We start from the raw sequence: 26946 nt of genomic DNA on the forward strand, positions 1-26946 counted from the left end.
GTAAAAAAAGCACTTTTTACAAGTTTTGCAAGTCAATTCAACCTACTATTTTAAGTTTTGACTTTAAAGGGCTGACATAACTTATAAAAACAAGTTGAACTTGTTTAACTTAATTTGTTAAGTTAAAGTGGCATAAAATATATGTTGATTTGACAAAAATGCTGCATTTGTAACATTGTAGGGAAGACAGAGCAAGAATCGAGTTTTTTTGTTGTTGTTTATCCTTCAACCCACAAGTACCAAAAAAAGTTGTATTTTAACTTATGTATTAGTTTTACAGAAGCGTAACAAAGAAAGTTTAACATATGGCAAATAACAAATGCTCTAAACATGAAAACTATTATATTTATAGGCTACTGCAGTAATAAATGACTTAGATACTAATTTCTGAACCTTGCCATGATAAATATTAAAGTATACTACGATATTTACTGCCGTTTTATATGAAACTGTAGTAAACAACAACAGTGTAGTAAATACTATTTCTATAGTAAATAATAAGGTGTATATACAGTTTTTATGTTGGTGCTTGTTTTTAATTTAAAGTATGATGATTATTATGATTTTTGCTACTATTAGTAATATTACAGCGTATTGTTGTTGTTGTATTTGTTAGCGCTTTTTACGTTTTTGAAAGAAATACGTGTCTACATTAACTTGGGATTAACGTGTAATATCGTGCTCTGTTTCAGTCGAAAAAGAAAGCCGTGTGTGTGTATGTCTCACATCAATAGACACGCATGTGTGATAGCGTGCTAAAAGTACGAGCTGAGGTTATTGGGAATGCGCGGCGAGCGCGCGCACTTCCCCCACTCACCCGCCCGGCGCTCACAGCATGGGTGGTCTCCCTCTCTCTCCACTCCCGCGAGCTGTTGCTTAGCAGCTAATAATAGGAGATGTTTGCAAAGTAATTTGCCTCTTCCTCGGCCAATGAGAACCAGAGCACTTTTCCATCAAACCAGCCTTTTCAGGATCGGCGCAGGGGCCACCTCTCCAAATGTTACTGCAAGAGGATCAGAGGCACACACTGCTCGACACTTTGCTCCGCTTTAAAACGCGTTACGGGCCACAGCTGTACGAATGAAGACCGCAGGATCTATACAGATTGGGGCACATGATGTTGGGATGGGATCGGAAGACTTTGGCTCAAGGAAAGACTAGAGAATATTCCGCGAAGTTGATCCCGACGGATGCGCGCGTCCAGTTTATTGGATTATTGTTATTATCAGCGACGCAGCGCAACGCACCGCGTTCATCTTTAACTTTTTTCGGCGCTTCTCCCGTTTCTCACTTGGACTATGGCCTCGGATCCAAGAGACCCGGGGGCCGGTGCTGTTTTTGGAGATTTACCCCCGAGTTACACGCGCACCCCGCCGCCTGTGAACGCAGATCTCCCCCGGAGACCAAGTTACTGCCACGCCGCTTTCGCACTAAAACAGATCTCTAAGGTGACAGACGCGTTTTTCTGTGGATTATACACGCACCCACGCTGTTGTTGTTCATGTCTGTGATGAGATACGCGATTTCAAGGAATTGCAAAGGACTTTATTTGCCTTGTTTTTAGTGCGTTTGCTGGAATCGCGATTATCGTAAGGATGATACAAAGCGATAGTATAGATTTTAATGGAAATGAGGAAGAAGATAGGATGAAACACTCACGAATGCTTTATGGGTTTGATTTGATAGAAAGTGATTTAGGGAGAGAGTAAATTTGGACAGGGACTTCATGAATGAGAGTACAAGATCCATTCATCTGTCTAAAGTGGATATAGGCGCGTTTTGCGTCTGTATGATACGTCATGTGTTCAGTCTGATACATAGTAGCGTGTTTGTTTGACAATGCGCGCGTCCTGCTGAGACATTCCCTGATTGAGTTTGATCTGAAGCATCAGTGAAGCGCATGAACGCTTGGCTATGTGTCAAAAGTCTTATGAGTGAAACCAAAGCATGTCCAGTAACACTGTGTCCAGTTGCAGCAAACTCAACAGCTACATTCATCGTAATTTCTCATCAAATTGCACGTGCTAGTGTTTGTTTTTCTACAGTTTGCAAGCAGAAAGTTGAAGAAAAGTGCAGAAATAACTGTAACTAAACCAAGAGTTAAAGCAGTAGAGAGAGTAAACTTAAAATTTCTACAAATTGCATGTTTACAAATCACTTTCAGTGCTTAAAATTTGAAATAGCTTTTGTAATATGTTTTGTGTACTAGTTGACATAGTACTTGGTTGTGTTTAATTAGTAAAAAATAAAACTGGGTCACTCAGTGCGGTTTAAGATTATAACCAGAGATGTCTGACAGCAGTTAGTTGTAGTTACAGGCTTATGTGTTTTAGCATTGTTGTCCCCTAGTGCATGACATGCTTCTTATGCAGAACACTATGTAAGAAACTTGTATATCTGTGATGTGTTTTGTGCTAGATTGTTAAACATAATTTGAATCAACCATCACTTTATTTGTTTAATGCTGATCCCAGATGAGTAACTTCAGATCTAGGAGATGTTTAGAAAACTTCCTTTATTAGTTAATGAAGATTGTTTCACATGCCAGTTATCACGTTATGTAATTGCATACTCGAATTGGTGGGTGTTCAAAGTTTACCCCCGGTTCAGTGTGGATTATTAAACTCTGAAATGATATCTACGCTGGCATCTACAGTAAATCTAAGACGTCATTCACAGATTATCTTGTGTTTGTGTAGCCTTGTTAGCCAAACTCTGCGCAGATAAGAATAACAACAAATATAGTCAAGAATGCCAAGCTGTGTGTCTTTTACCCTCTCTGTTGTACAATAAAGAGTACAGTATGTCATTTCGAAATGTCTTGCAGGAAAATAAAACAGCCTGACTTGTAAATATTGATTCGTGCGTTGTCAAAACAGTTCACTGTCCTGGCAGGGCACCGTGTGTAGCAAGTGATCCGAAATAGCATCGCTGTACATGTGAATAAGTGTTTCTCTCTTGTGTCTCAGGGGAAAGCTGTGGGACAGAAAGCACCGCTGTGGATTCGGGCGAGGTTCCAGGCGTTTCTCTTTTCTCTGGGCTGTCACATCCAGCGACACTGTGGAAAGGTCCTTTTCATCGGACTGCTTGTATTCGGAGCCTTGTCCGTCGGTTTACGAGTGGCTGCCATCGAAACGGACATCGAGAAGCTATGGGTGGAAGGTGAGTTTGAGATTTCATGTTTTGGTTGGGCGCTGTGTGGGTGGGTGGGTTTTGGGATTGAGATCTGTGTTGGGATCTGCAGCAATAGGTCAGGTCAACGTATTTGGGAACCGACAGTGGCATCCTTGTTAGTACAGCTCAATTTTCTCTTTGACCGTCTTTGTTTAGCTTAACTGATTGAAAAGTTTGATTGTGGTGACGTGGATGTGAACTGTGTTGTTGGGTGATGATGATGTTTGACCCAGACCCTGTGTGGGCTTCTGATATGAAGTCTCCGGATCTTTGAGCGGACATAGACCGTGGCCTCTGGAATTCCATATCTCCTGTCACGCACACGTAGCATTCTTGTTCCTAGCTCATGCAAGCCTTCTCTTGTTCTCTCTCCATCAGCTTATATTGTTTGCCGTGTTGTTTTTCCGCGTTTGACGTCCTTTCTGCGCACCTCACTTATCTGTGCATTTTCGGGCAGCTTTATTTGGTTTTCACACTGCCAAATTCCTTCTAAGCCCCCTAGGCTTTCGCCACACTGCTGATCCCCTGCACAGATGGGCTGTGTGTGAATGGTTAGCCATCTTTGAGAGCGCTGACCCTCCCCCCTCATGCTCGCTGTGTGGTCCTTCACTATTCTTGGATTCCATTCAACAATACAGGCACCCCCCTCCTTTACCGAAAAAAAAGGGAATACAGCTGAAGTTTACCCACCTGTTTCACACTCACACACACAACACACACGCCCATGTCCGCACAAAACAGAAGTCATTATTTTTGTAGTTTGACTTTATTAAGAAGTAAAACTTAGTAGTGTTTACTTTTAGGAAAAGCGTTTGTGAAACATTTTATTTATATTATATATATATGCTTCATCAGAAGATCTTTTTAAACATGCGTCTTTTTCAAGTCTAAGTGCACTTTGTTGTTGTTGTCATTATGATTATGAAATACTGTAGTAACACATAAATTTATGCTTTCCGGAGGGAATGTTAGATGGAGTTTAAAGTGAAGACAGATTTGTCAGCGAAATTGGCGGTTTAATGTAAAGTGGGACTAAAGCGTGGGACTCCCGGAGTGAAACGCCAAAGTGCTTAAAAAAAGGAACGCTGTGCCTTTAAGAGGCAGTGCCTGTGTTTCTAAAGTTTCTGCCTGCGTTGTTTCCCCCAATAGCCCATTGACAAAGCTGCTCAGGGCTGAATGGGGAGTAAGTGGTATGGTAACAAGGAGAGGTTAGTTCTCACACACAGACACACACATACTGCACACATACACATAAAAAGTCAGTGGGAGAAACAAAAAAAGTTTTATTGTAGGTCTGGTGATGGTGAATTGCGTTTGAAAAACTTTCCTTGTGCCATATGCGATTGTTAAATAGTTGCAATGCGATTAAATCCCAAGCAAGAATTAATTTTGCCATAGCATTTTTTCTTGATATGAATATACGCTTTTGATATAAAAATGCATTGCTCAAAAGCACATATTGAATCAGTTGCATTTAAATGCCGTGTCCCATGGCCAAAAATATTCAAATAAGCTGTGTGTGGGAGCCATAAAGATTTGCATGGCCCGTGGAACTCACACTTGCCCAGCTGTGCATTTTGGGAGCATATGCCGCCTCATTACTTACCCCCGAGGCGGTAACTGTCCCTCCCTCACCCCCCACCCAAATGTCACGCAGGCCACCAAGTGTCCATGTCTTCGGGGACCACCCAGCCATCCATAATTGCTTCCGCCTTCCATCAAACGATGTGCGAAAAGTAGCGACCCAGCTTATAACAACAAACCTTCCCCCTGCATGTTACGTTCATTTCTTTTGCTTGTTTCGGAGGAAGAAGAGCCCGTACTGATGCATTTGCCCAAAACACATCTCTGAGGCATATCGAACTTCTCACCCCATTCATAAACTACAGAAAATGTATGTTTTTGAATTTTTGTACGATTTGCCGATATGATGGTGTGATAATTATCTCTCTATATGACCAAGCTGTGGCATGTTTAGACCAAGATCCAACCTAAGGAACTACAACTTCACAGTTTCCTTTAACTATGTTGTTTATGTGGTTATTCATGGGAATGTGTAATTTAGCCTGCATTGCAGAAGAAAGAGAGGATAATAAAATGACACATTATGAGTTCGAGTGAAAAAACGTTCAAACATCTTTTCTGAAGTGATGAGAATTTGTTTGCAGAATTAGAAGATGTGTGAAGTGACTGAGAAAGAGTTGAAGTTGTTTCATCTGGTTTCTCACACTAAACCAAGCAGCACTACATCTTGTTTTAATTGTGAGATGTTTGGTATTTGACTGAGTGATTTTTCCGCGTTTAAAGTGAAGGGTGAGGAAAGCTTTGTCCGTGACATGTTACCCATCAGCTTTGGGGAAAAGCATACTTTGATATGCGATTACATGCTTGAGTACTTCTGGCCTCCCAAAAGGATTGCTGGCATTTACCAGTCATTGCAAAAATCTGTGCCTGGGCTAAACAAACGACAAACTTTTTCAGACTTGTTTATTTGCTCATATGCACCCATAACTTCATTCATCTTTTATAAATTTTTTGCACAATTTTGGTGTGCCTAACAGATATGTACATGCTTACAAGCTGTGCAAACATTACACAAACGTGTGCATATGGATATCTGGGTAGCAGGCTTGGTTGAATTTTATAAAGCCACAGAGTAGCATAAGAGAAGTATAATGAACATATACACACCACATGAATGATCTCGTCCACATGCGTTAAGTCAAAGGGAAACCCGCACAAGCCCAGGCTGTACAGAAACACATGTGGACATCTGTGTATTTGGACCAGTTATCTAAACAACAAAAAGCGTAAATGCAATAATTCATTAAAAACACACAGTCGTCCAGTTCTGGTGCCGGATTTGAGAGAAAGACCGCTCTATGAGGCATTATTGGAGGTGAATGGCATGCCGCAGTACCCCAGCTACATAAATAAACTCTAACTGCCGAGACTGGGACCTCACCAGTAGAAAGTACAAACAAGGCCAGAGTCAACCTGGGTCAGTTGAAAATGTTTATTTCAACCCCCACCACACACACACACACAGGCTGGCCTTCCAGGCCTTATTACTCAAGAACAGCCAGCCACAAGAACTGAATGCATCCCTTCTCAGTGAGTTTACCTCAAGTCAGAGCATAGCCAATTAAAGCTTCACTCACTCTGCCAGCGTTTTTATTCTCTCGACCGAATCGGTTCACTTGGCATCGCGCTTGTTTTTTAAACAGGGTGTCAGTGCAGCAATAAAACATATTCAGTATTTAGTGTATTATGGACGTGTGAGTGAAATTCGTGGCGAGGGAAGTGCTATGGTGCACCTTTGTGTTTATATTCTTAAGCTAATATTACCAGAACAATGACAGCGCAGACAGGAGGGGTCCGGACCCCCGTGAAGGTGCCCCTCTCGCTGCCCAATTCAGACAGTATTTCTGTGAGGGTCATTTTCTTTGATCCACTGTATAAAATGGTCAGTTTCGCAAAAAAAAAACTGTTAGTCCATTCGGATAGGGTAATTTTTTTATTTTCTTGGTGCTCGGTGGAAAAGAATTGGTTTCTGTGCTCAATAAATTCATTTCCAGTTTGAATGAGACCAGCAACGTGGAAAAATTTTGCCTTTCACCATGGGATGAATGTATGTTTCAACCACACATTAAGCTGCATTAGCAGCCAGTGAAGTGCCTAATGTGGGTATTTTTCACAGCGGCCAACACTAGGACTGATTAGCATAATTAGTACAGGGAAGGCTATACATATGGAAATGGCCAGGACCTTAATGCCAGAACCGGTGGAAATTTATGTCAATGCTGACTGAAGTATCAGGTCTGAATAGGTGCTAGCTCTCAAGCATGGCTTTGGCCGCCCTGATTTGTTTTTAATATTTTTTGATAGACGCATGCTACGAAGTCTACATTTTAAGTATTCATGCCAGCATAGCGATGTACATGAGGACACGCACCGCATTTCCATACATAACCTCCCCATCGCCCTTTTTCCTCATTGTTTAATTCTCTGGGAAAACTCTGTGCCCGATTAGCTTTTGTGGCGAGTTTCTCTCTTTATTTTACCTGTTTGTTGGGAAACAACTGAAAGAGGCTGAAAATGAGAGTGACAAAGGCCTGCATTGAGTCTCTGCTAGCACACATAGAGGCAGAGGTGGAGCAATCTCCATCTGCCACTGTATTTGGGGCGAGATGGGGTGGTTCTCTCAGTCATGGTCAAGCCATTGAGACTTTCTGTGATTGAGAGTTGCAGTGAAGCTGAAATGTTTAAAAAGATTTGCACTTGAGCCAAATCTATCCCTCTTGTCTACATAATGTGTCTGAAAAGAAGAGGAAGAAAAAATCCAACAAAGAGCTCGGAATGGACAAGATGGGGGCTTGACGGACTCGAGCCGAAAAGAGCTGGACCGGCTTGTTTTGTTCTGGGTGGTTACATATACTAATGTGTGTGGGAGAAAGTGGGAGAGTTTGTGCTTGGGCACGCACTGGCACCCGGCTGTGTATCTGTGTTGTTGGGTTTACTTGGGTGGCGAAAACAGGTAAAAATGTCTCTTTCAGCATCCGTCCTTGTGGGACTTCCTCCAGAACAGCGTGAGTCCTTACAAAAGCCTCTTAATCCCTCTAATCTGGCCCACAACACTTTGAAGGTGGCCTGTACTAATGGAGAAAGCACTGGATTCAGAACTTGTTGTTGCTCAGTGCAACTGTGCCATATAAGAATGATCAAAACATTATTATTTGACTTTGTGAACAAATCCAAAGTTAGTTCTTTGTCACTACTTTGAATGATACTAATGCTGCCTTTTTATTATGTTGCCATTTTTCCCATCAGTGTGTGACATTTGTCCATATCAGCTGATGAAATTTGTAGGCAGTGGGCTGCAAAGCATCAGAGCCGTCAGGGTCCACTGTCGAGGCGACACAGGGGAACAGGGGGTTTCTTCTCTATAGTTAATTACATGTCACTTTCCATACTGCCCACTGGGAGGGTACCTCCTTACACCAGTTCTCTGTGCTGGTCTGCTCATGGGTGGGAGCTTCAGACACTTCCCTTAAAGTCTGCTCCCGTAAAGTCTGCTCCATCCCAACCTAGGGCCTAGGCATCAGTTTGACTGGAAATAAACTTGAGCTATTACCAGTTTATGTGCAAAAGATAGTTTACAGGGTCCATTGCATAGCTGTTTAATATGTGAGGCATTGAGGCCGGTTTCCTGCTATGTTGAGGAATGTTGGTCAGACCCTCCTCGTGGATAATTGGCCTGTGATGGTGATGTCACCCCTAGGGCTGTGAAAAATGAAGGACAACAAAGGAAGGAGGGCTCGGCTTACGGTTATGTACGGCTATGACTTTCGTTTTAGTTCAGGTTTTTGGTTTTATTTTGTGATTACAAACCCCTTTAGCAGCAGTTCACAGCAAAGCTTAGCACTCAGAAATCCCCCAGGCTTCAAATAAATGCCGCGTTTGACAGTCCTAACTGTTTAAATCTCTAATTTACACTCCGGATCACTCTTGTGTGTCGCAGTCTCTTTTTTCCGTTGTGTGTTTCTGGCTGTGAAAGTATTTGCGTGCCTGTCTCTTTAAGTGTACGGCAGCAGCAGCGAGCCGAGAGAACAGAGCAGAGCTCCCATCTGGAGGGTGGCTGAGTGGAGCGGTGACTGAGCGGCGGGCCCCACTCGGGCCTCTAGCTGGGTGGTCCAGATGGGAGGAACCAGACACAAATAGCTATAATTTACTTCAGGAGCCCCTGTAATTACAGGCCCAAGGATTGGAGCTCAATTCCTGCAGATGCCTGAATGCATTAAATATGAACGCGGTGTCTGTTGTGCGACACAAAAGCATGTTTGCATTTTCCAAATGGATACGGCCTTCACATACAGCCCACCGCCACTTTTTTGAAGTAATGTGTTTATGTAACCTAGATGTCAGATAGCTGCATGAATGAAACCAGGAGGGTAAATGTTTATGTGCATGAGGCTGTATACACTTCTGTCTCTCTCTCTCTCTTTGTTTCCTCCACTTTCTCTATATCTCTCTCCCTTTCGCTCCATCTCTCAATTAAAGAGTAAGATATGTGCGGCCCAGTGGGCTCAGTCAGCCACTGCAAGCTTGCCATCATTGGTTGGGACATGGAGGGGCAGGCAGGCAGGCTCTGATGCGGACCGGTTTGTTTCATGTGCATTTGGCATGGGCACAGATACCCCGCGTCCTCTTTTCACTACCGCCGTCGTTAATTAGGGGGCTGGACTACAGAGTTTCCTCTGTGCTTTTTGATGATTTTTATCCTAGCTCAGCATACCACATGAACAGCATTTCTTCCTCTACTCTTATGCCTGGCTCCCTCCCTCTATTAACTGCTCACATCTTCGATCCAGGCATAGTGACTCAGTGATCAATACCCAAAATGTTTGGTCTTCCTATGAAAAACCACAGTTTATGCTTAACACTGTTTTTTTAGTCATTAATCAAACCAGTGGTGGAAAATTAACCCAGGAAAGAGTTTCTGTGGGTCTGAGTGTTTAAGCCAGCCACATGTTGAATGAGAATTTATGCGGCCTGTTTGTTAGCCTTGTGTAATGGCATGTGTTGTATACTTCAACTCGGTTTGGTGTGATATGAGCACAAATCCACCCCACATCTGTTATTGGGGTTAAATGGACAGTACACAGGGGAGTTAGAACTGTATTGACTCTAATTTCAGCTTAATTTAGGTTTAATTAGGAAATTAACCTCGCTCCTTCTACAGATTGTGGTTGTTGAAACAATTGTTGCAGTGTTGCCATTATCACACAACTACATTGTTCCTCTGATTATGTTTATACAGAGTAAAACTGAATCCACCGGTGGAGACAATTGAAAATAAAAGAATAACATCACGACTGCAAATATGACACACTTTCTGTATGTTTAAATATTACATGCAATTTCTCTTTCTTAGCTGGCAGTCGAGTAAGCAAGGAACTGCGATACACGAAGGAAAAGCAGGGAGAAGAGGCAGTGTTCACATCTCAGATGCTCATACAGACACCCAAACAGGAAGGAACCAATATTCTTACCCAGGAGGCTTTGTTGCTTCATCTAGAGGCTGCTCTGTCAGCCAGCAAAGTCCAGGTGTCTCTTTATGGAAAGTGAGTACAACCCCCGACAGGATTACAGGGAATTTTGTAACGCTTTTACATGTGGTCCTGTCCCAGGATGTCTTTTAATATGTGGCTTTGAAATTTCTATCAACAGATCTTGGGATCTTAATAAAATTTGCTTCAAATCTGGAGTCCCGATTATAGAAAATGTCATGATTGAAAGGGTAAGCATATTTTTACATCCTCTTTGTTACTTTCTTATTATTTTGGCTATAAGTTTCAATTCTTAAAACGTATACATTGCCTTGCTTTTGGTATTACTTTTATACATTATGCATTGTTTTCCACAGATGATTGACAAGCTTTTTCCCTGTATGATTGTGACTCCATTGGATTGCTTTTGGGAAGGCTCCAAGTTGCAGGGAGGCTCTGCCTACTTACCGTAAGCATTTTTCTCACTCTTATTTAATACACAATCACATTTCTGTGATAAATTCATATATAATTGGTATAAATAGGTTTTAGCTAAGAGATACAGAACTAAGGGGGGACTCAAACTGTAACGCTAACAGGTCTGACCTCAATCCCTTCAAGATAAGACACACTCCTAAACAATTGAGCTTTAACTTCAACTAAACACAACCCTGGCTGCGACAAACTCTGACATCAAGCCCTTAGCAAAGGGTCTGTTTAGTCTGTTGATAAGCTGAGAGCCAGTTCCGTCGTCGCTGGGACTTGAGCTGTCATCAGTGTGGTGAGGGGGCTTTGCAGGATAATCTCTAATCCTGCACCCCTGTCCCACCAACCTATTCCTCACCAAGCCTGAGGAAACCCTTATGGAAAGGGGACAGAGAGAGAGAGAGAGAAAGAGAGGGATGACTGCTACTGGGTGGGAGGAATAAGTGGAGGGGGGACCGGGGAGCCTTTTGGTCAGACAATGGTAAGCATTCTTTTAGTTTACGAGTGAGTGTCCATCAGTGAGGGGGCCCTGGAGGGGGCCCGGCTTTGTCAGCACTGGGTAACACTGTGCATTCTCATGGTAATAGCCCAGGCTCTGAGCTGTAAGTTGTCCAACAAATAAAATGGGCATTATTCAAGTCGTGGGCCCAGAAAGAGAGAGAAGATGGAGTGATAAATAGGAAAGAGAAATTAACAGTTTACACTTCGCTAGTTTATACGTCCACCCATAACAACTATGTATAGTTTTGGAAGTGTAAAATTTTATTTAGAAAATGTTTTGCATGTTATGTCTTGCATTTATTTCAATATTGTTTCAATTGATTACCAGCCTTTTATATTCGGACACTTTACTTCAAAAATACTGCCATTTATTGTCTTGTTTTCTCAGTTTTGCTGAGTATGAAGAGAGGCTTGAGTTAGTCACTGAGGCTTATGCCCTCTCAGGCTTCCGCTTCAGTTCAGATGTTTTTTTATCCAAAGAGTAAAGAGAAAGAGAGAGGGAGAGAGCGAAAGGGAGGGAGAGAGTGAGTGAGGGAGAAAAAACTTGGGGGGAACAAAGAGCAGCAATCTATGGAAAAACAAAAGGGCCCTGGCCGGTTCACTCAAGCAAAAAATAGGAGATAAAGGAGACTCTTTTTGCAAGCAGGAGCAAAGGCGCTTGGTATGTGGGAATGGAAGAGGACCAGCTTTATTTGAAGCTGCTCTTCATGAGTTATTGGAGTGAGATTGGGCCTGGAGTTAGACCACTATTCGCTTTTATTCTTTATACCCACAAATACTCATCACGGTGAATGGCCCCTCTCTCACTCCGGGGGAATTGGTGTCATTTTTAGTCTAGATTTCAAATGGGAGTTTTGCTTCTTTTCCTTGTGATATAGTATTTAATGTCACGATAATGGGAAAGTGACAGGTTAGTTTTTCATGCTTTTAATCTTTCTGGTTATCAGTGTTAGCAGCTTTTTGCAGAACAAACCTGCTGACATGTTACACTGCAGCAAATCAACACGCTAAAGGAGCCGAACTGTAACTGTAAAGAATTAGCACTTGACACATCAATAGTCAATTCAGTCTCTCAATAACCATCAAAGACAGATTAAAATTTCGAGGGGCCGAGAACACTGGGCTCAAAGCAGCATTCAGCAGGGTCGGCACAGCCTCTCCCAACTTAACCAATGCCCGCCTTCATTCTTATCAAGATGTTTAGTGGCAGAGGTAATCGTTATGACTCGATGCACAAAGTTAAGAAACAGCAGCCTGTAGACCGCCGGCACATTATGCCTCTCCGTGTAACAGGATAATAAACGCTACTTTATCCAGCATCTGTAGCCCGTCCCCACTAGGGAGGGACTGGTGCAGGCAAAGAAGCAGATGTAGGGAAGGCTAATAGAGTGTTGTTTTTTTTAAAGATGAATTTACACCTTCTGCATGACGTTTGTTTATGGGCTTACTTTATCCATGTATATTAAAGCATCTTTTTTGCATTTATAGGGGCATGCCTGACATTCAGTGGATGAATTTGGACCCTATCAAACTAATGGAGGAGTTGAGCCAGTTTACGTCTCTTGAAGGCTTCAGAGAGATGTTAGATAAGGCTCAGGTGGGCCACGCCTACATGAACCGCCCGTGCTTGGATCCCAATGACACAGACTGTCCTCAAAGTGCCCCTAATAAGGATCCACAGCAGGTGGGCACAGTGTTGCAAAACAGTATGATGCAAAAGACAATGTGTTATAATGGGTTGAGTGCCTAGTTTTTATGAGTTTGCATTAAATGCACTGTCTGCATTTTCTTTAGGTCCCTGACATTGCTGCAGAACTTCAGGGTGGTTGCCATGGTTTCTCCAAGAAGTTCATGCACTGGCAGGAGGAGTTGATCCTGGGCGAAAGAGTAAAGGACTCCCAGAATGCTTTGCAGAGGTGAGAAAGAAGGAGAAAAGAAAAAAGAAGAGAGGAGAGGGGGTGGGCCTCTCGCGGGAGGCCCTGATGAGAGAAAAAGCGAGAGGGAAAACCAGAAAAAGACAGAGATAGAGAGAGGGAGGAATCTTTCTGACTCCTAATAACCTCACACATTTAAAGAATTCCTTACGTGGAGAGGGATCAGTTTCCACCTCTGACCCCAGTATAGGAAAGACCAATTAAACATGATGGACAGCCACATAACCTATGGATCGATGTAAAATGCAGAGGGAAGAAAAAACACATTGAAATAGAAAAAAGTGCATAGGATACAAAGTAAACAAACTGGGCCTAAACTAAAGGCAAAGGCAAATTTATTATTCAGTCACCTGTGTGTATTTTCAATACAATGCAAAGTTTTATCTACAGTAAATAAAAGTCCACACTGGCCTTACACATAAATGCAAGCTTCATTTCCACTTGTTTAAACACTCAATTTACATTAAAATGTTATCTGCATCCTCTCCTCTACAGTGCGGAGGCTCTTCAGAGCATGTTCCTCCTCATGAGTCCCAAACAGCTCTACGAGCACTTCAAAGATGACTACGAGATCCATGATATAAACTGGAATGAGGACAAGGCCACTGCTATCTTGGAGTCCTGGCAGCGAAAGTTTGTTGAGGTAATTTCATGTTTCATAATACATTTATCACTATATGAAGCATGAGAAAGCAAAAGGTTGGTGGGCTGTGATGGAGAAGTAATCAGAATGGAGCAATGGTCAGCCGATGAGGTCACAAGTGGTGCAGGGGGGTTGTTTTCCTTAGGCCAGAGGATGGCAACGTCTGCCTGAATTCCATCAATCCTCAGCTGCCTAGTAAACGGAGTCCTCATAGGAGGCCACCGACAGACTCCCAGTTATAGGAACAAGCTGTTTTTGTGATAACTGACACCCAGCAGGCTGACCGAAAAAGAGTGAGGGAGGGAAGACCCTCCAGCAATGTCTACTGCCTCAGAGAGAGAGAGAGAGGGAAGTGGAGTCAGGGGAGGTTGGGGGATAGGGCACTGTAAAAACAAAGTGCAGGGGTATTTCGTTCCCCTTAAGGTTGTCGACCATTCATGGTGCTGATGGAGTAGCCAGAAAGACCATGTGATCTCATCTGATCCATCTGACCTCTGCCCTCTGGCATCTGTGCTCATTATTTCTCGCTTGTCAAGCTTCATAGGGATTCGTGCTATCTTGTTTGTGTGTTATTAGGATAAAATACAAGGTGGATGGGGGCATGGCCCACAGAGAAGAATGTAATATTTGTGTGGCTTGTCGGGATAATGTCATTTAAGATTTGTTCCTTGTTCCGCAATGAGTGCATGAGGTTATAGAGAACGAACACAAAAACATAAAGCAACATTACTTAGGGTATAAATCTCATGAAGCGGTAATGAAATTACATGTGTTGGCAAGAGAGATCTTTGAAACACATACATATTTAAATAGTGATTTTTTTCAGGTTGTCCATGGGAGCATTCCTCAGAACGCTTCCTCCAATGTTTACGCCTTCTCCACCACCACTCTCAATGACATCATGAAGTCTTTCTCCGACGTCAGTGTGCTCAGGGTGGCAGGTGGTTATCTGCTCATGGTAAGACATCCATGCTGGCGGCAAATACAGCTATGGCTAAGCGAAATACATTGATTGTGTCTTTTATATGTTTGGAGCTATTCCCTTACACATGCGTCTTTCTGTGCGCAGCTGGCATATGCATGTGTCACCATGCTGCGCTGGGACTGCGCTAAGTCCCAGGGTGCTGTGGGGCTGGCAGGAGTGCTGTTGGTCGCTTTGTCAGTGGCTGCAGGACTTGGATTGTGCTCACTGCTGGGGCTTTCCTTTAATGCTGCCACCACGCAGGTATATACACACCTGAACTATGTCTTCAGTTTACACTTTCCCTAGGGGCTTGGCTGCAACTCAGTGATGTGTGTTTCTCCACAGGTGCTTCCATTTCTGGCCCTGGGCATTGGAGTCGATGACATGTTCTTGCTGGCTCATTCCTTTACTGAGACCAGGTCCAATATCCCATTTAAGGTATGTAGTCTTTCAACTGTCTTTGGAACTTGACTTTTCTTAAGTTGAGATGAATGTATTGTTAAGGCTTTTTTGGCTCATTTTTTGGCATTTCTGTTACTGTGTAGGAAAGAACGGGTGACTGTCTGAGAAGAACTGGCACCAGCGTGGCTCTGACCTCTATCAATAACATGATTGCGTTCTTCATGGCTGCCCTAGTGCCTATTCCTGCTCTCCGGGCCTTCTCACTTCAGGTATGATTGTACTTTTGTGTGCGAGTTCATGTCGTAAATTACTGCGCCCTGTGATGTCCATTCAGCAAGACTGGCAGAAGCAGTGACTCTGAAAAGGCCAGTGAAAGTGGCTTTAATAAACGAGCAGTCAAAGTTAATTCAGAGCGAGGGCGGCCTTGGACCTTTTCTCTTTCTCGCATTCTCTCTCATTTTTATGGTCGAACCCCTTTATCCACCTAAAATCACAGCCTGCTTCTCAGGTGGAAGGGAATACATAGAGAGAAAGAGAGAGAGAGAGAGAGAGAGATAATAAGATGAGTTAATATATCACTATATCACCCAGCCATCAGACTCTGCTCCTCTGATCTCCCCAGGCTAACACTGGGTGGTCTGTGCTGTAATGATACAGAATATAATGTCTGTCTGAGGCTTGTGGAGTTGGGGGGTGTTCTGCTCAGACTCGTTGTGACCTTGGGAGTCCCCTTTCCTTGGATTGTTGACTATTTAGGGAGTGGGGGAGGGGGTTGCCGTTTGATTTAGGGTGCATATTTTACTTTCTGGGATTCAATCCGAGGCACTAAAACAGTGAGGGATCCTGAATGCAAAGTATTTTTTCTCAAGTTCAAATGGCAGCTGTGGAGTCAGATGCCATTGAAGAACTTGTGAACGAAAAGGCTTTGGCCTCTGTCCTAAAGCCTCTCACTTTTTATTTCAGGCTGCTATTGTGGTGGTCTTTAACTTTGCCATGGTTCTTCTGATCTTCCCTGCCATTCTGAGCTTGGACCTGCACAGGCGAGAGGACAAAAGACTGGATATACTCTGCTGTTTCTACAGGTAACTACAATGGATTGTTCTCCTATTTAATTTCATTTCATTTGCTTTTAATAATTAGGATTGAATGGTGCATCTAAATATCGGTCAATATGTTTTTTTCCTTCCAGTCCCTGCTCATCTCGAGTAATCCAGATTCAACCTCAGGAGTTCTCAGATGCCAACGACAACCACCAACATGCCTCGGCTACCCCTACCTACACTAATTCCACTATTACTACCAGCACCCACATCACCACGACTGTTCAGGCCTTCACTCAGTGTGATGCAGCTGGCCAACATATTGTCACAATACTGCCTCCCACTTCCCAAATTTCCACCACCCATCCATCAGTGGTTCTCTCCACCCCCACTCCCACCACAGATCCTTATGGTTCCCAGTTGTTCACCACCTCCAGCTCCACCCGAGACCTTCTAGCCCAGGTGGAGGAGCCAAAGGAGGGCCGTGAGTGCGTTCCTCTGCCCTTTTTTCGCTGGAATCTGTCAAGGTTTGCACGGGAAAAGTATGCACCTCTGTTGCTCAAGCCTGAAACGAAGACTGTGGTGGTTGTCGTCTTTGTTGCTCTTCTCGGCCTCAGTCTGTATGGTACAACAATGGTTCATGATGGACTCTACTTGACTGACATTGTCCCTAGAGACACCAAGGAGTATGACTTCATCACGGCCCAGTTTAAATATTTTTCCTTCTATAACATGTATCTGGTTACCATGGATGGCTTTGACTATGCCCGTTCGCAAAGACAGCTTCTACAGCTTCACAATGCCTTTAACTCTGTGAAATGTGTGGTTAAGGACAGCAATCACAAACTTCCCAGAATGTGGCTCCATTACTTCCAGGATTGGCTCAAAGGTAAGCCTTGGTTTCACAATGTGTTCTCTTTATTTAGCTGGGCTTTCTAAGGCAGTTATTTGCCTTATTATAGTTGTTGCTGTTACATCTTTTTTAAACCTCAAACTCTAAATATTAGGCCTGTAACTCATCCTGTACAGGGTGTTCCATGGTAAATTAATGTTGTAGTGAATTATAAGAATTATGTTATTACTCTTTTAAATCAGTAAGACAGATTTTTTTTACTCAGAACACCTATCCATATCTTGTCCATTATCAATCTATATGGTTATATTAACGCTGACAAATAAGATGAAAAATGGCTATTCTAAGAGATGCCACATAAACTCGCATCTTCCATTGTGTTCATTCTATATCTGAGATAATTTATTCTTATCACAGAAGGTGAGAGAAAGAGTTCAGTGAAAGTTCATTTCTCTCATATGCTTTTGTTTTCCTTCCACCTGGCCAAAGAGAGGATTATGGGCGGGTCAGGGGTTATCTCGGACGTATTGTGAGCCCTCTGCTTATATTATCCTGTGATAAGAGCTTAACTGTGTGGTGATTGTACAATAGTTAAAACCCAGTGAATCAAAAGCTATTTATTTTGAATGGCTCTGGAAACTGGAGGCTGTTGAAAGACTCTTTTTCTCCCTTTACTCCATGTCCCCCCACGCTATTTCCTTTTCTTGTGAGGAGATCTCTGTAATTACAGAATGGTTGTGGAAACTGTTTTTCAGCTGTTGCCAGACTTTGTAATTTGGAGAGCCCGAAAGGCTTTCTCTGGTTAGTTTATTCAGCCCACACACACTTATTCAGCACCAGGCAGAAAGACGGAGAGCTCAGTGAGGGGAGAGGGAGTTTATACATCTGTTTGTGTTATTGGATTGGCAGTAAATCTGCCAAAGAAGTGATTTTACCGATCCTGTCATAGCGTACTGAATTGTGAATAGAAAATGTACTAGGCTCTAATTTCACATTCCCATTCTCCACGTAGGTTTGCAAGCTACGTTTGATGCCGATTGGGAGACTGGCAGGATCACCTATGACAGCTATCGTAACGGCACTGAGGATGGAGCGCTTGCGTACAAGCTTCTCATACAGACAGGCTCAAAAAAAGAGCCTTTCAACTACAGCCAGGTGTGTGGTCAACTGTTGAAGCATTCAGAAATACTGCTGCAAAACTTGGCTGTCTAATGTTTGGTCCCACAGTCGCTTACACTTTATTGTTTTGCTTAAAGCTCACATCCCGTCGTCTGGTGGATGAGGATGGTCTTATTCCCCCTGAGGTATTCTACATCTACCTGACAGTATGGGTCAGTAATGACCCACTAGGGTATGCAGCCTCTCAGGCCAACTTCTACCCTCATCCTCGCGAGTGGATTCACGATAAATACGACACCACTGGGGAGAACCTTCGCAGTAAGTGACCACCTTTTTCACGCCATCTCATAGTATAAAGTAATTTGGTTTTGCGTTATTTTTTATATAGTGTGTCTAAAAGCTTGGCCTTTTCTCTCTTGTAGTCCCTGCAGCGGAGCCTCTAGAATTTGCCCAGTTTCCTTTCTACCTGAACGGCCTCAGACAAGCCTCGGACTTCATTGAGGCCATTGAAAGTGTGCGATCTATTTGTGAAGAGTTCATGCGTCAGGGAATTCAGAACTATCCCAACGGCTACCCCTTCCTGTTCTGGGAACAGTACATTGGTCTACGCCACTGGTTTTTGCTGTCCATCAGCGTTGTCCTGGCATGCACCTTCCTGGTGTGCGCCATCCTCCTGCTCAACCCATGGACCGCAGGCGTTATTGTAAGTCTTCTATCCCTAATCCATTTCCAACTCTTTTTCTATGCTCTTCTCCTATTCTCTCAATTCTAACGCTCCACCTGATCCCCTCAACACAGCTCAATAACTTTGCCACCGGGGCAGTTTTCTAGGGAGGGCCTTGGCGGGTTGTCTAGAGGGTGCTGCTTGCATACACACATATACACACAGACTCACACATACATACTCTTCCCCTCACCTCTTTTGTCATTCAAATGGGTGTTGCAAGACTTTCTAAAGAAGAAATGCAAAGCTCTCCTGAAGGCTTTTACCTACAGCTGCCTTTGTCTAGAAATTGGGGACAGGACGGATCTGCCCAGTCACGACCTTGGCCTGCTAAACCCATCCATCAGGGACTGTGTGTCATGGGGGGTGTGGGTGTGGGCTTTTCACACAGGCTGGTTGGGTCCTGCATTTAGTGCAAATATAGAGGTGAAGAAAAAACTGGCAATTGCTTTGGTTAAGATAAATTTCGGCTTAACTGTAGCGTGTCAAACTCCGTGTGTGTATGTGCCAATACCATTTATTATGATAAAGCAGAACTGTAGCTTTTATGATATTCTCACACATGCACTTTATCTCCCCGAAACCATCCCTGTCCTCTTCAGTTTCACAGCCTATATGTGGCCGCAGTTAAACGGGTTTTACCATCTCCAATTTGAGCGTGACCAGATTTGGACCCCTGCCAACATCAAAGGTTCTCAGGGCAAACACTTAACCAACTGCCCTCTTTATTGTATCAAAAAAACTTTCTCATGAGTAGAAAAACATTACGGACTAAATAGTACGTGATTGCAGACAGGAGGTCCTTATGCTCTTTTTGTCACTTTTTGAATTGAGAAGACATGGGGAGGGGCCATGACATGATCCATCATGTAATCTGATACTTGGTGCAGATGATGGTGTAAGTGGGGGATGCTGGCCCAAATAGGCTTATTTCCGCATTATGATTCATTTTTTTCCACACTTCATTTCTCTTGGAATTGAACATTGAGACTTCAGTATTTATTATTCTTTTCTGAACGCTTGTGGTACATCAGCTAACATGCTAATATTTTCTTTTCCCCTCAGGTTTTTATTTTGGCCATGATGACAGTGGAACTTTTCGGCATCATGGGACTGATTGGTATCAAACTGAGCGCCATTCCCGTAGTCATCCTCATAGCCTCTGTTGGAATTGGAGTGGAGTTTACTGTGCATATTGCATTGGTAAGACTATTTTTCAAAACAGTTCACGCTGAACTGAAGCTGAGTTCAAGTATACAGAATTTTGACCAGTCTCTTTTTCCTCACTGTGTAGGGTTTCCTGACTGCCATCGGGGACAGAAACACACGTTCAGCTGTGGCAATGGAGCATATGTTTGCGCCTGTGATTGACGGTGCCATCTCCACACTGTTGGGAGTGCTTATGCTTGCCGGCTCGGAATTTGACTTCATCATGAGGTGAGTGATTGACACTTTTCCGTGCAGGTCTCTGTCGCTGGCCCATATGCTGGCTTTGAAAAGGGTGGCAGGCCATGTGGCTCTAGGGTACAGGTGGTAACGTTTGCCTTCCATCTCTCCCTCATCACCTGGTGTTGTCAGTCTGGATATTAACTCCCCTCGGACCACCACAGCACTCTCACAAACATCCTCTGAGTAGCTTGAATGCGCAACAAATGGAAGAAACATCAAGGGAGCGTGGCAGCTGCTTGTAAACATGTAAATATACAACCCACTGAGCGCTGACTCATACGTGCACACGCTCACCCACCCTGATTGTATGGAGGACATCGACTGTCCATTAATTTCGTCCAGACCTTCAGCAGGGCACCACATAAAGAATGTCCGTCCTGCCCAACATAGGGTCAGACACACAACAGCCAGAAGTTACAAAATCCCTCTAACCATTGCATTTGGGCTTTTTTTGCCTGGTTTAATGTTCGCTTCCCATGAAGCAAATAACAGTGTTTTTCAGTTGGATCTGGGCTCTGCTGGAAGCAAACCACAACCTTGAGAGTTGCCTCAAACAGACCCATAACTGCAATGCAATGCAAAATGCAATGTTAGAAGATTTTTAAATGTTTTGACGATCCCAGGATGGTCTCTTAGGCTTGTTTTGCAAATTTTAAAGGAGAGCAACATTTTTTTGCAGCAAATATAGTGAATGCAAGGAAAAGCAGCATGGTTTGAGTGTCCAGGAAACTGCAGGGGGGTGTTAGACCAGATTGCTTAGTGGTAAAGCTACAGGAAAGATTGGGGGTTGGGCATTGGAGTGAACCATTTGGTGAAAGTGGTGTGCCAGCACTAGGGCATTCACGTTGGGAGGTCCTGTTTAGATGTAGAGAGAAAGAGAAAGAGGCCTGGCCCTGTAGCTGGGGAGTAGCATAAATACATTGCTGTAAACATCTTCTGGCTGTGGGACACTGAATAAACAGGAGAACAAGCTCAGCGGCCCCTCTAAGAACGAGCCGCCCCTTCCAACCCCTGACTCGGAATGGAAAAGATTACAGTTTATATAAACAACAGAATTCCTAACACTAGGTCTACTCTGGAGGTCTAACCCAAGCGGGGCCCATGGATGGTTTAGTCTTTTTTCTTTTTTCACTCCTTAAATAAATCACGCTCCACTTTCGGAATGTTGACTTAGTAAAATAAACAAGCGCCTTTTTTCCGATCTTTTCATGTATACAGGGCCGTCAGACAAAATGAGTGCCTTTAACTAACAAAAGGTGGATGTGAGTCCAGCCAGAGATGGTTGGCTGCTCTGTCTGTTTCTTCATTCTTAAACAGCCCTCATGTTTTCACTGTGTTGAAAGGGACAATTTTGGCTTTTTAGCACTCATATCAAAGTGTCACTCATGCTATGCGAGTCCTCTAACTGTTTAAGGCATCTAAATAGAAGGTTTAAAAAGCTGAGTAAGAAAGAAAATGGTTGATACTCAAGCTGTCCGATTCATCAATGTTAATGAGGCAGACATGAGAGAAGGGGGAGCAATGGGTGGAGAGAATGAAAGCAGGCTTGCTTGTCGCCGTATGAGAAACCCATAACATAGCTCAGCCTCTGGTTTAAATGTGGCATGTAATTCTGACCAGTCTCCAGTAGTGCTGCATTTTACACACAGACCCCAACATGCCACCTTGGAAATGTGGGTTTTAGAGGTCAATTTAAATATTACCTCTCCCTAACTGTGCATAATGTCTAAAATAAGTAATTACAGTCTTTTGAGGTACTGAAACGGCTCAGGTCTCGCCTCTTCAGGGAGCCGTGATAGATGCAACTAAAATAGATCCAAAATGGAGGTTAAGTGGTGCAATGACCATCAGACCTGTAATCTTTTTAACAGGGTTTTTGATTTATTTGCTTGACGGTTCTCAGACAGCCAAAGTAAACACATAGCCTTATTGGAGGAGATGGGTCAATGGCCAGCAGTTTCCACTGTATGCCTGGAATACTCTGAGCAGATACACCAACTATTAACTTTTTTCCCTTTTTCTTCTTCTTTCTAAAACCCAATGTACTTGTAGATGTGACAGAAGCATGATGGCAAGAGGGGGGAAGGTTAAGAGAACATACCAGATTTTTTTCTTCTTTCCTTACCTCCAAAAGTCTGAACCACAGCTAAAGTAGCCCAATTGTCTCTTTTCATTGTAACCATTTAACTGAAGTGCTCTCTAATTTTCTAGTGCTGTCTCTTTCTTGTGGTGAATCAGAGCCCTCCCTCATTGCTCTGAACTGAAGCACAGAGATGCAGACACCCTTGCAGCCCTGCAGACTATTAGTGACTCTAGATGTTAACACGGCAGCCTGCTATAGCAGTTCTCAGCCCTGTATCCTAAGCCTTTACTCTTTACATTTGGCATTTGCCCAAGAGCCAGAGCCTCTGGAACCTCATTCACCACCCTCTCCGATGGCCCCTTTGTTCAAACACACATTTTTGGTGCCACTTTCAGCCTTGAGCATCTCTGCAGTGCTTCACACTGCTCCTGCAGACCTCCATGTTCTTGGCTCAGGTTGTGTACGGTCGTATCTCCTGCTAGTTTTCCGCACTGCATTGAGGTTTCTGCTTCCGCCACCTCCACTGAGGAATGGTGAGGTCCAAAGAGTTTCAACAGTACAGCTAGTCTTAGTATTCGTCTTACTCAGACCAGCGTGGGCTAGTGCAGGAGATTTTTGTCAGCACAAATCTCCCATGCAAACAGAGGAGTTGTTGACTGTTGAACCGCTGTTGATGGACTCAAGGGCCAGTTTTACTGGCTCTGCACAGAGCAGTCTGTTACAGATGTGAAAGAAATGCCTTTGAACAGATCTCATTGCTATTGTTGCATGATTAGCTCTTGAGCCAACATGGCTGTTGGGAGGAGGGAGAGAATGATGGAAAGAGATAGAAAGCAAAGGTCTGGCCTGGCCGGTCCAGTGTAAACACAGAGGTGGCATGCTCTGACCATGGAGAAATTTGATCTCAATGAGAGTGGTATTAAATTGCGGAGGGAAAATTACATTAACAGCAGTAGCAGCTTTTGGGCCAGAGCAAGGGAAGAAAGCAATGGAGAGGAGTGAGTGTTTCTGATGCGTAGAATCTGCTCACTAATGTAAACACATCTCCTCAGGAAGTGGTAGGGCAGTGGTGATAGATGAAGGCTCCCAGAGGGAGAAAAAGCGAATGCTGCTTCCAAGATGGAACCCAGGAATTTCCCTCCAGCTCAGTCGCCAGAAGAAAGTAAGCAGGGAGAGGAAATGCAGGCAAAGGTTAAAGATAAAAAATAACGGACGCAGCATCCCTGCCACCCTGATCCTGTGTGATGCTTCAAATTGTGCATGTTTGGTGGTTGCTTTAACTTTAATATTCTCTTCTTCTATGTTTTCTCCTGTAGGTACTTCTTTGCAGTTCTGGCCATACTAACATTATTGGGGATTCTGAATGGTTTGGTGCTACTTCCAGTATTGCTGTCACTCATGGGCCCTCCGCCCGAGGTCGTGCCCGCCAACAACAGCAATCAATTGCAAAGTCCCTCCCCTGAGCCCATGCCTCCACCTATGAACCACCACGGGTACTATTCCGGGCACATCCCAAAGGGACCACGTCAGGCGTTCTCCGAGACCTCAGATTCCGAGTACTATTCTGAAACCACAGCTACTTCTGGCATTGGCGAGGAGGAATACAAGTACTGTGATAGAAGCACATACATCACACCACCAGCTCACCCTCCCACCTCCCATATTCTACTGGAAGCCAGCGAAAATCCCAGCTTCCCTAAACTAACAGTAAGTTTCTCTTCTTGAGATTAAGGGAACATTTAAAGATTTAACTGTTTGTTTCTAATAAGCACTTTTGTAATATGTTTGCACTTTTTTGCTTTCAAGGTGGTGAAACCTTTTAACGAAAATGGCACTAAAGGACATATGAGCGAGTCTGCCCAGAATGCTGTGAACTCGGTCAGTTCACAGATCACTCGATGGGATAATAAACACGAGTACCAAGGGCCAAAGCGACAACATTTACCAAGTGACAGGACCCACGGTCCTCACAGGACTACACAGTCACAACCAGGGAGAAGGCAGCCGCAAAACAGGACTACAGCCCCGGCCAATGGCCCTGGGGCATTGCAGCGGACTAACAATGCCATCACCATGGTTACGGCCACAGCCTCAGTGACAGTGGCAGTGCACCCCAGTTTGCCGGGGTCATATCAGGGTTACATGCACGAGGGGTTTGAGGATGAATCAGACTCTTTTGAGGACTCTAAGAGGACTTCGCAAACTTATGGGAAAACTACAAATTATAAGAGTGACTCTTTTGAGCTTCAAGATCTGGAATCCACAGAGAAAAGCCAGCATCAAGCTAACCAGGCGCTAGGTGAGAGCTTTGACCTTCTTATAAAATACAACTTCCACACTTAACAAACTAGGTACATCATTTATTTGTGACATGCTACCTGTATTGATCTTAACCATGTATTATTTTTTGCATATGTTACAGGTGGTGCATGGATTCAAGCAGCCAAAGATTGCTAGACTCCTCCCAGCCCCCACATCCCTTTGTCTGGAATCTCTGGCTGTCTTGGGAAGTTCCCAACCCCAGCCCGGTGTCTTTTGTCTCTTTGAACTGTACATAGACCTCACACAGACAAGAGGATTTATTTTAAAATTATTAAAAAGGTCTGCTTAGACATGTATAAATATATATATATTTTAATACTAAAAAGAGGGAAACTATTTTAAAATGTGCTGTATAACTTGTGTATTCATTTGTGTAAAAACAGATTTTGAAATGTGTTATATGTATAAAGAGGTGATAATATTAGGTTATTGAAATGCAAGGTCAGTGTTCCTTTATTGCTGCTACACTTCAAATTTAAGATGACGTCTTGAACATATGCAGTACCCCCTTCCCCGACGTAAGCCAAGACATAACTTTATCTTTACAAGTTCTTAAACTGCAGCCAATAGGAAGCTTATCTGTATTGTTTAAAGATGTTGACTTATCTTTGATTGCACTGTACAAAATCTAAACTTACATAGATAGCAGTTTTTCTCTGTCAACATTTTCAGTGTTTCTACTTTATTTATTTTTCTTTATTTTTACTGACAGCAACCATTGTGCCTTCTTAACTTTCAATCTTACATAATTAACTTGTCAAACAGTTTATTAATGAGTTACCACCATATTGTTAAGTAATGGCAGTGTCGTTGATACATACACTGTTTATTTGTTCACTTCATCGTCTCCATGTGAGTGTGAAATGCATTATATGATGTGTAGCACAGTGTGCAGTGAATAGCATGACTATGGGTCTAATTTGTTTTTAACATTATTACATTATATAGTCATTGCAGTCAACATTCACATACTTGAAGGGTGGTTAAATGACAATTTTATTTTTCTCTAGTTATTTTAGCCATACATTGATGAGTAAGCTTCGGTTTGTCACTAAATATGTATACGTCCCAGGCAGCACATGTTTGGGAGATATGAGGCGAATGTGTCGTTTACTCAAATATTATTCAGAAAGGGAATTTTGTGCTAAGTGCAAAGGAGATTTTTTGCTTGTTTGTTTTCTCATTGTCATCTTGTTAGCTGCATTTGCGCATTTGTTTACTAGGTAGTTGCCCCCTGGGCTTCTCCCAAAAGGCCAGTGTAGGGACAGATAATAGCTCTGGTGCTAGTCGTCTTAGTCGGTTCAGTTCTCGTTCTTGGGTCCAATTTCAGGCAGTGTATCAGTTGTTCAGTATTGGTCACATTAAATGCAGGGAAGTGTTCATTTAAGTGGCAGCTTCTATCACGGAATTTCTTTCTTGATATTTAACAAAAGTTTTAATGACAACATAATATGTACCTACTGTATCTGGAAAACACAACACAATACAATGTAAAGCACATGTACAGCTTAAAGACAGGAGTGGCTTGGGCAGACAGGAGAAAAGGGTAGAGGATGGGGGTCCTGCATAGGGGTTTTGTTTCAAATGTATGTCATGCCATATAAATTATTTATATTAAATTTTTATTTTTGTAGTTTGTACAGATGTTAGTCGCTAGACTGAAGTTATATTTTTAAAGAGTAAATATATTATAAATATAAATATATAATTATATCTATTTGTTTCTGAGAATTGTTTTGTTTTGTTTTGGGGGTGGGGGGAGTTTGGGTGGAGCGGGCTTTAAAATCTTCATATTGCTGTTTGGAAATAATGAAGGAAAGGGGGGGGCTACAGTCGTCCACCTTGTGTAGACTCTTTGCCTTTCCTTCTCCATGTAAAGATTTAAAGAGTTTCTGTTATTGTTGTCTAAAACACTGTGACTTCAGAAAACTTTGTAAGGAAAGAAAACTTTTGTGACCATCATTTCCTACACCCTTTATAGGAATTCAACTAACAAAATAAATGTAAAAACAAAAACTTTTTGACTCTTTTCTTGCTTGTGCTTGTTATGCTCGACTGTCTGTTTTATATGACCCAGTTTGTGAAATCCCAACTAAAGTAATTTTGTTCACTGCAAAAAATGACTTTCTTACTTAGTATTTTTGTATTGTTTTTAGTAAATATCAAAAATTTCTTAAATCAAGATGTATTTTCTTGATGAGCA

At 42.9% G+C, this 26946-nt stretch overlaps 1 protein-coding gene and 1 long non-coding RNA gene across 2 annotated transcripts in view; one reads left to right on the forward strand and one right to left on the reverse strand.

The window, feature by feature from the left end:
- Positions 1 to 26946, reverse strand: part of LOC141369068 (uncharacterized) — a 46958-nt gene that overhangs the window by 8898 nt on the left and 11114 nt on the right. The window lies entirely within an intron of this gene.
- ptch2 (patched 2) lies at positions 653 to 26753 on the forward strand. Its single transcript, XM_073874241.1, has 22 exons — positions 653 to 1448; positions 2970 to 3162; positions 10109 to 10298; positions 10405 to 10474; positions 10601 to 10692; positions 12699 to 12894; positions 13005 to 13126; positions 13640 to 13787; positions 14614 to 14745; positions 14857 to 15012; positions 15097 to 15189; positions 15297 to 15422; positions 16117 to 16235; positions 16343 to 17082; positions 18059 to 18201; positions 18303 to 18483; positions 18588 to 18868; positions 19955 to 20092; positions 20184 to 20326; positions 23738 to 24128; positions 24228 to 24720; positions 24844 to 26753. The coding sequence occupies exons 1-22, from the start codon at positions 1299 to 1301 to the stop codon at positions 24876 to 24878; spliced, it is 4332 nt and encodes a 1443-aa protein (XP_073730342.1). The 5' UTR covers positions 653 to 1298; the 3' UTR covers positions 24879 to 26753.

The sequence above is a fragment of the Misgurnus anguillicaudatus genome, chromosome 2 (assembly GCF_027580225.2).
Source record: "Misgurnus anguillicaudatus chromosome 2, ASM2758022v2, whole genome shotgun sequence".
NCBI lineage: Eukaryota > Metazoa > Chordata > Actinopteri > Cypriniformes > Cobitidae > Misgurnus > Misgurnus anguillicaudatus.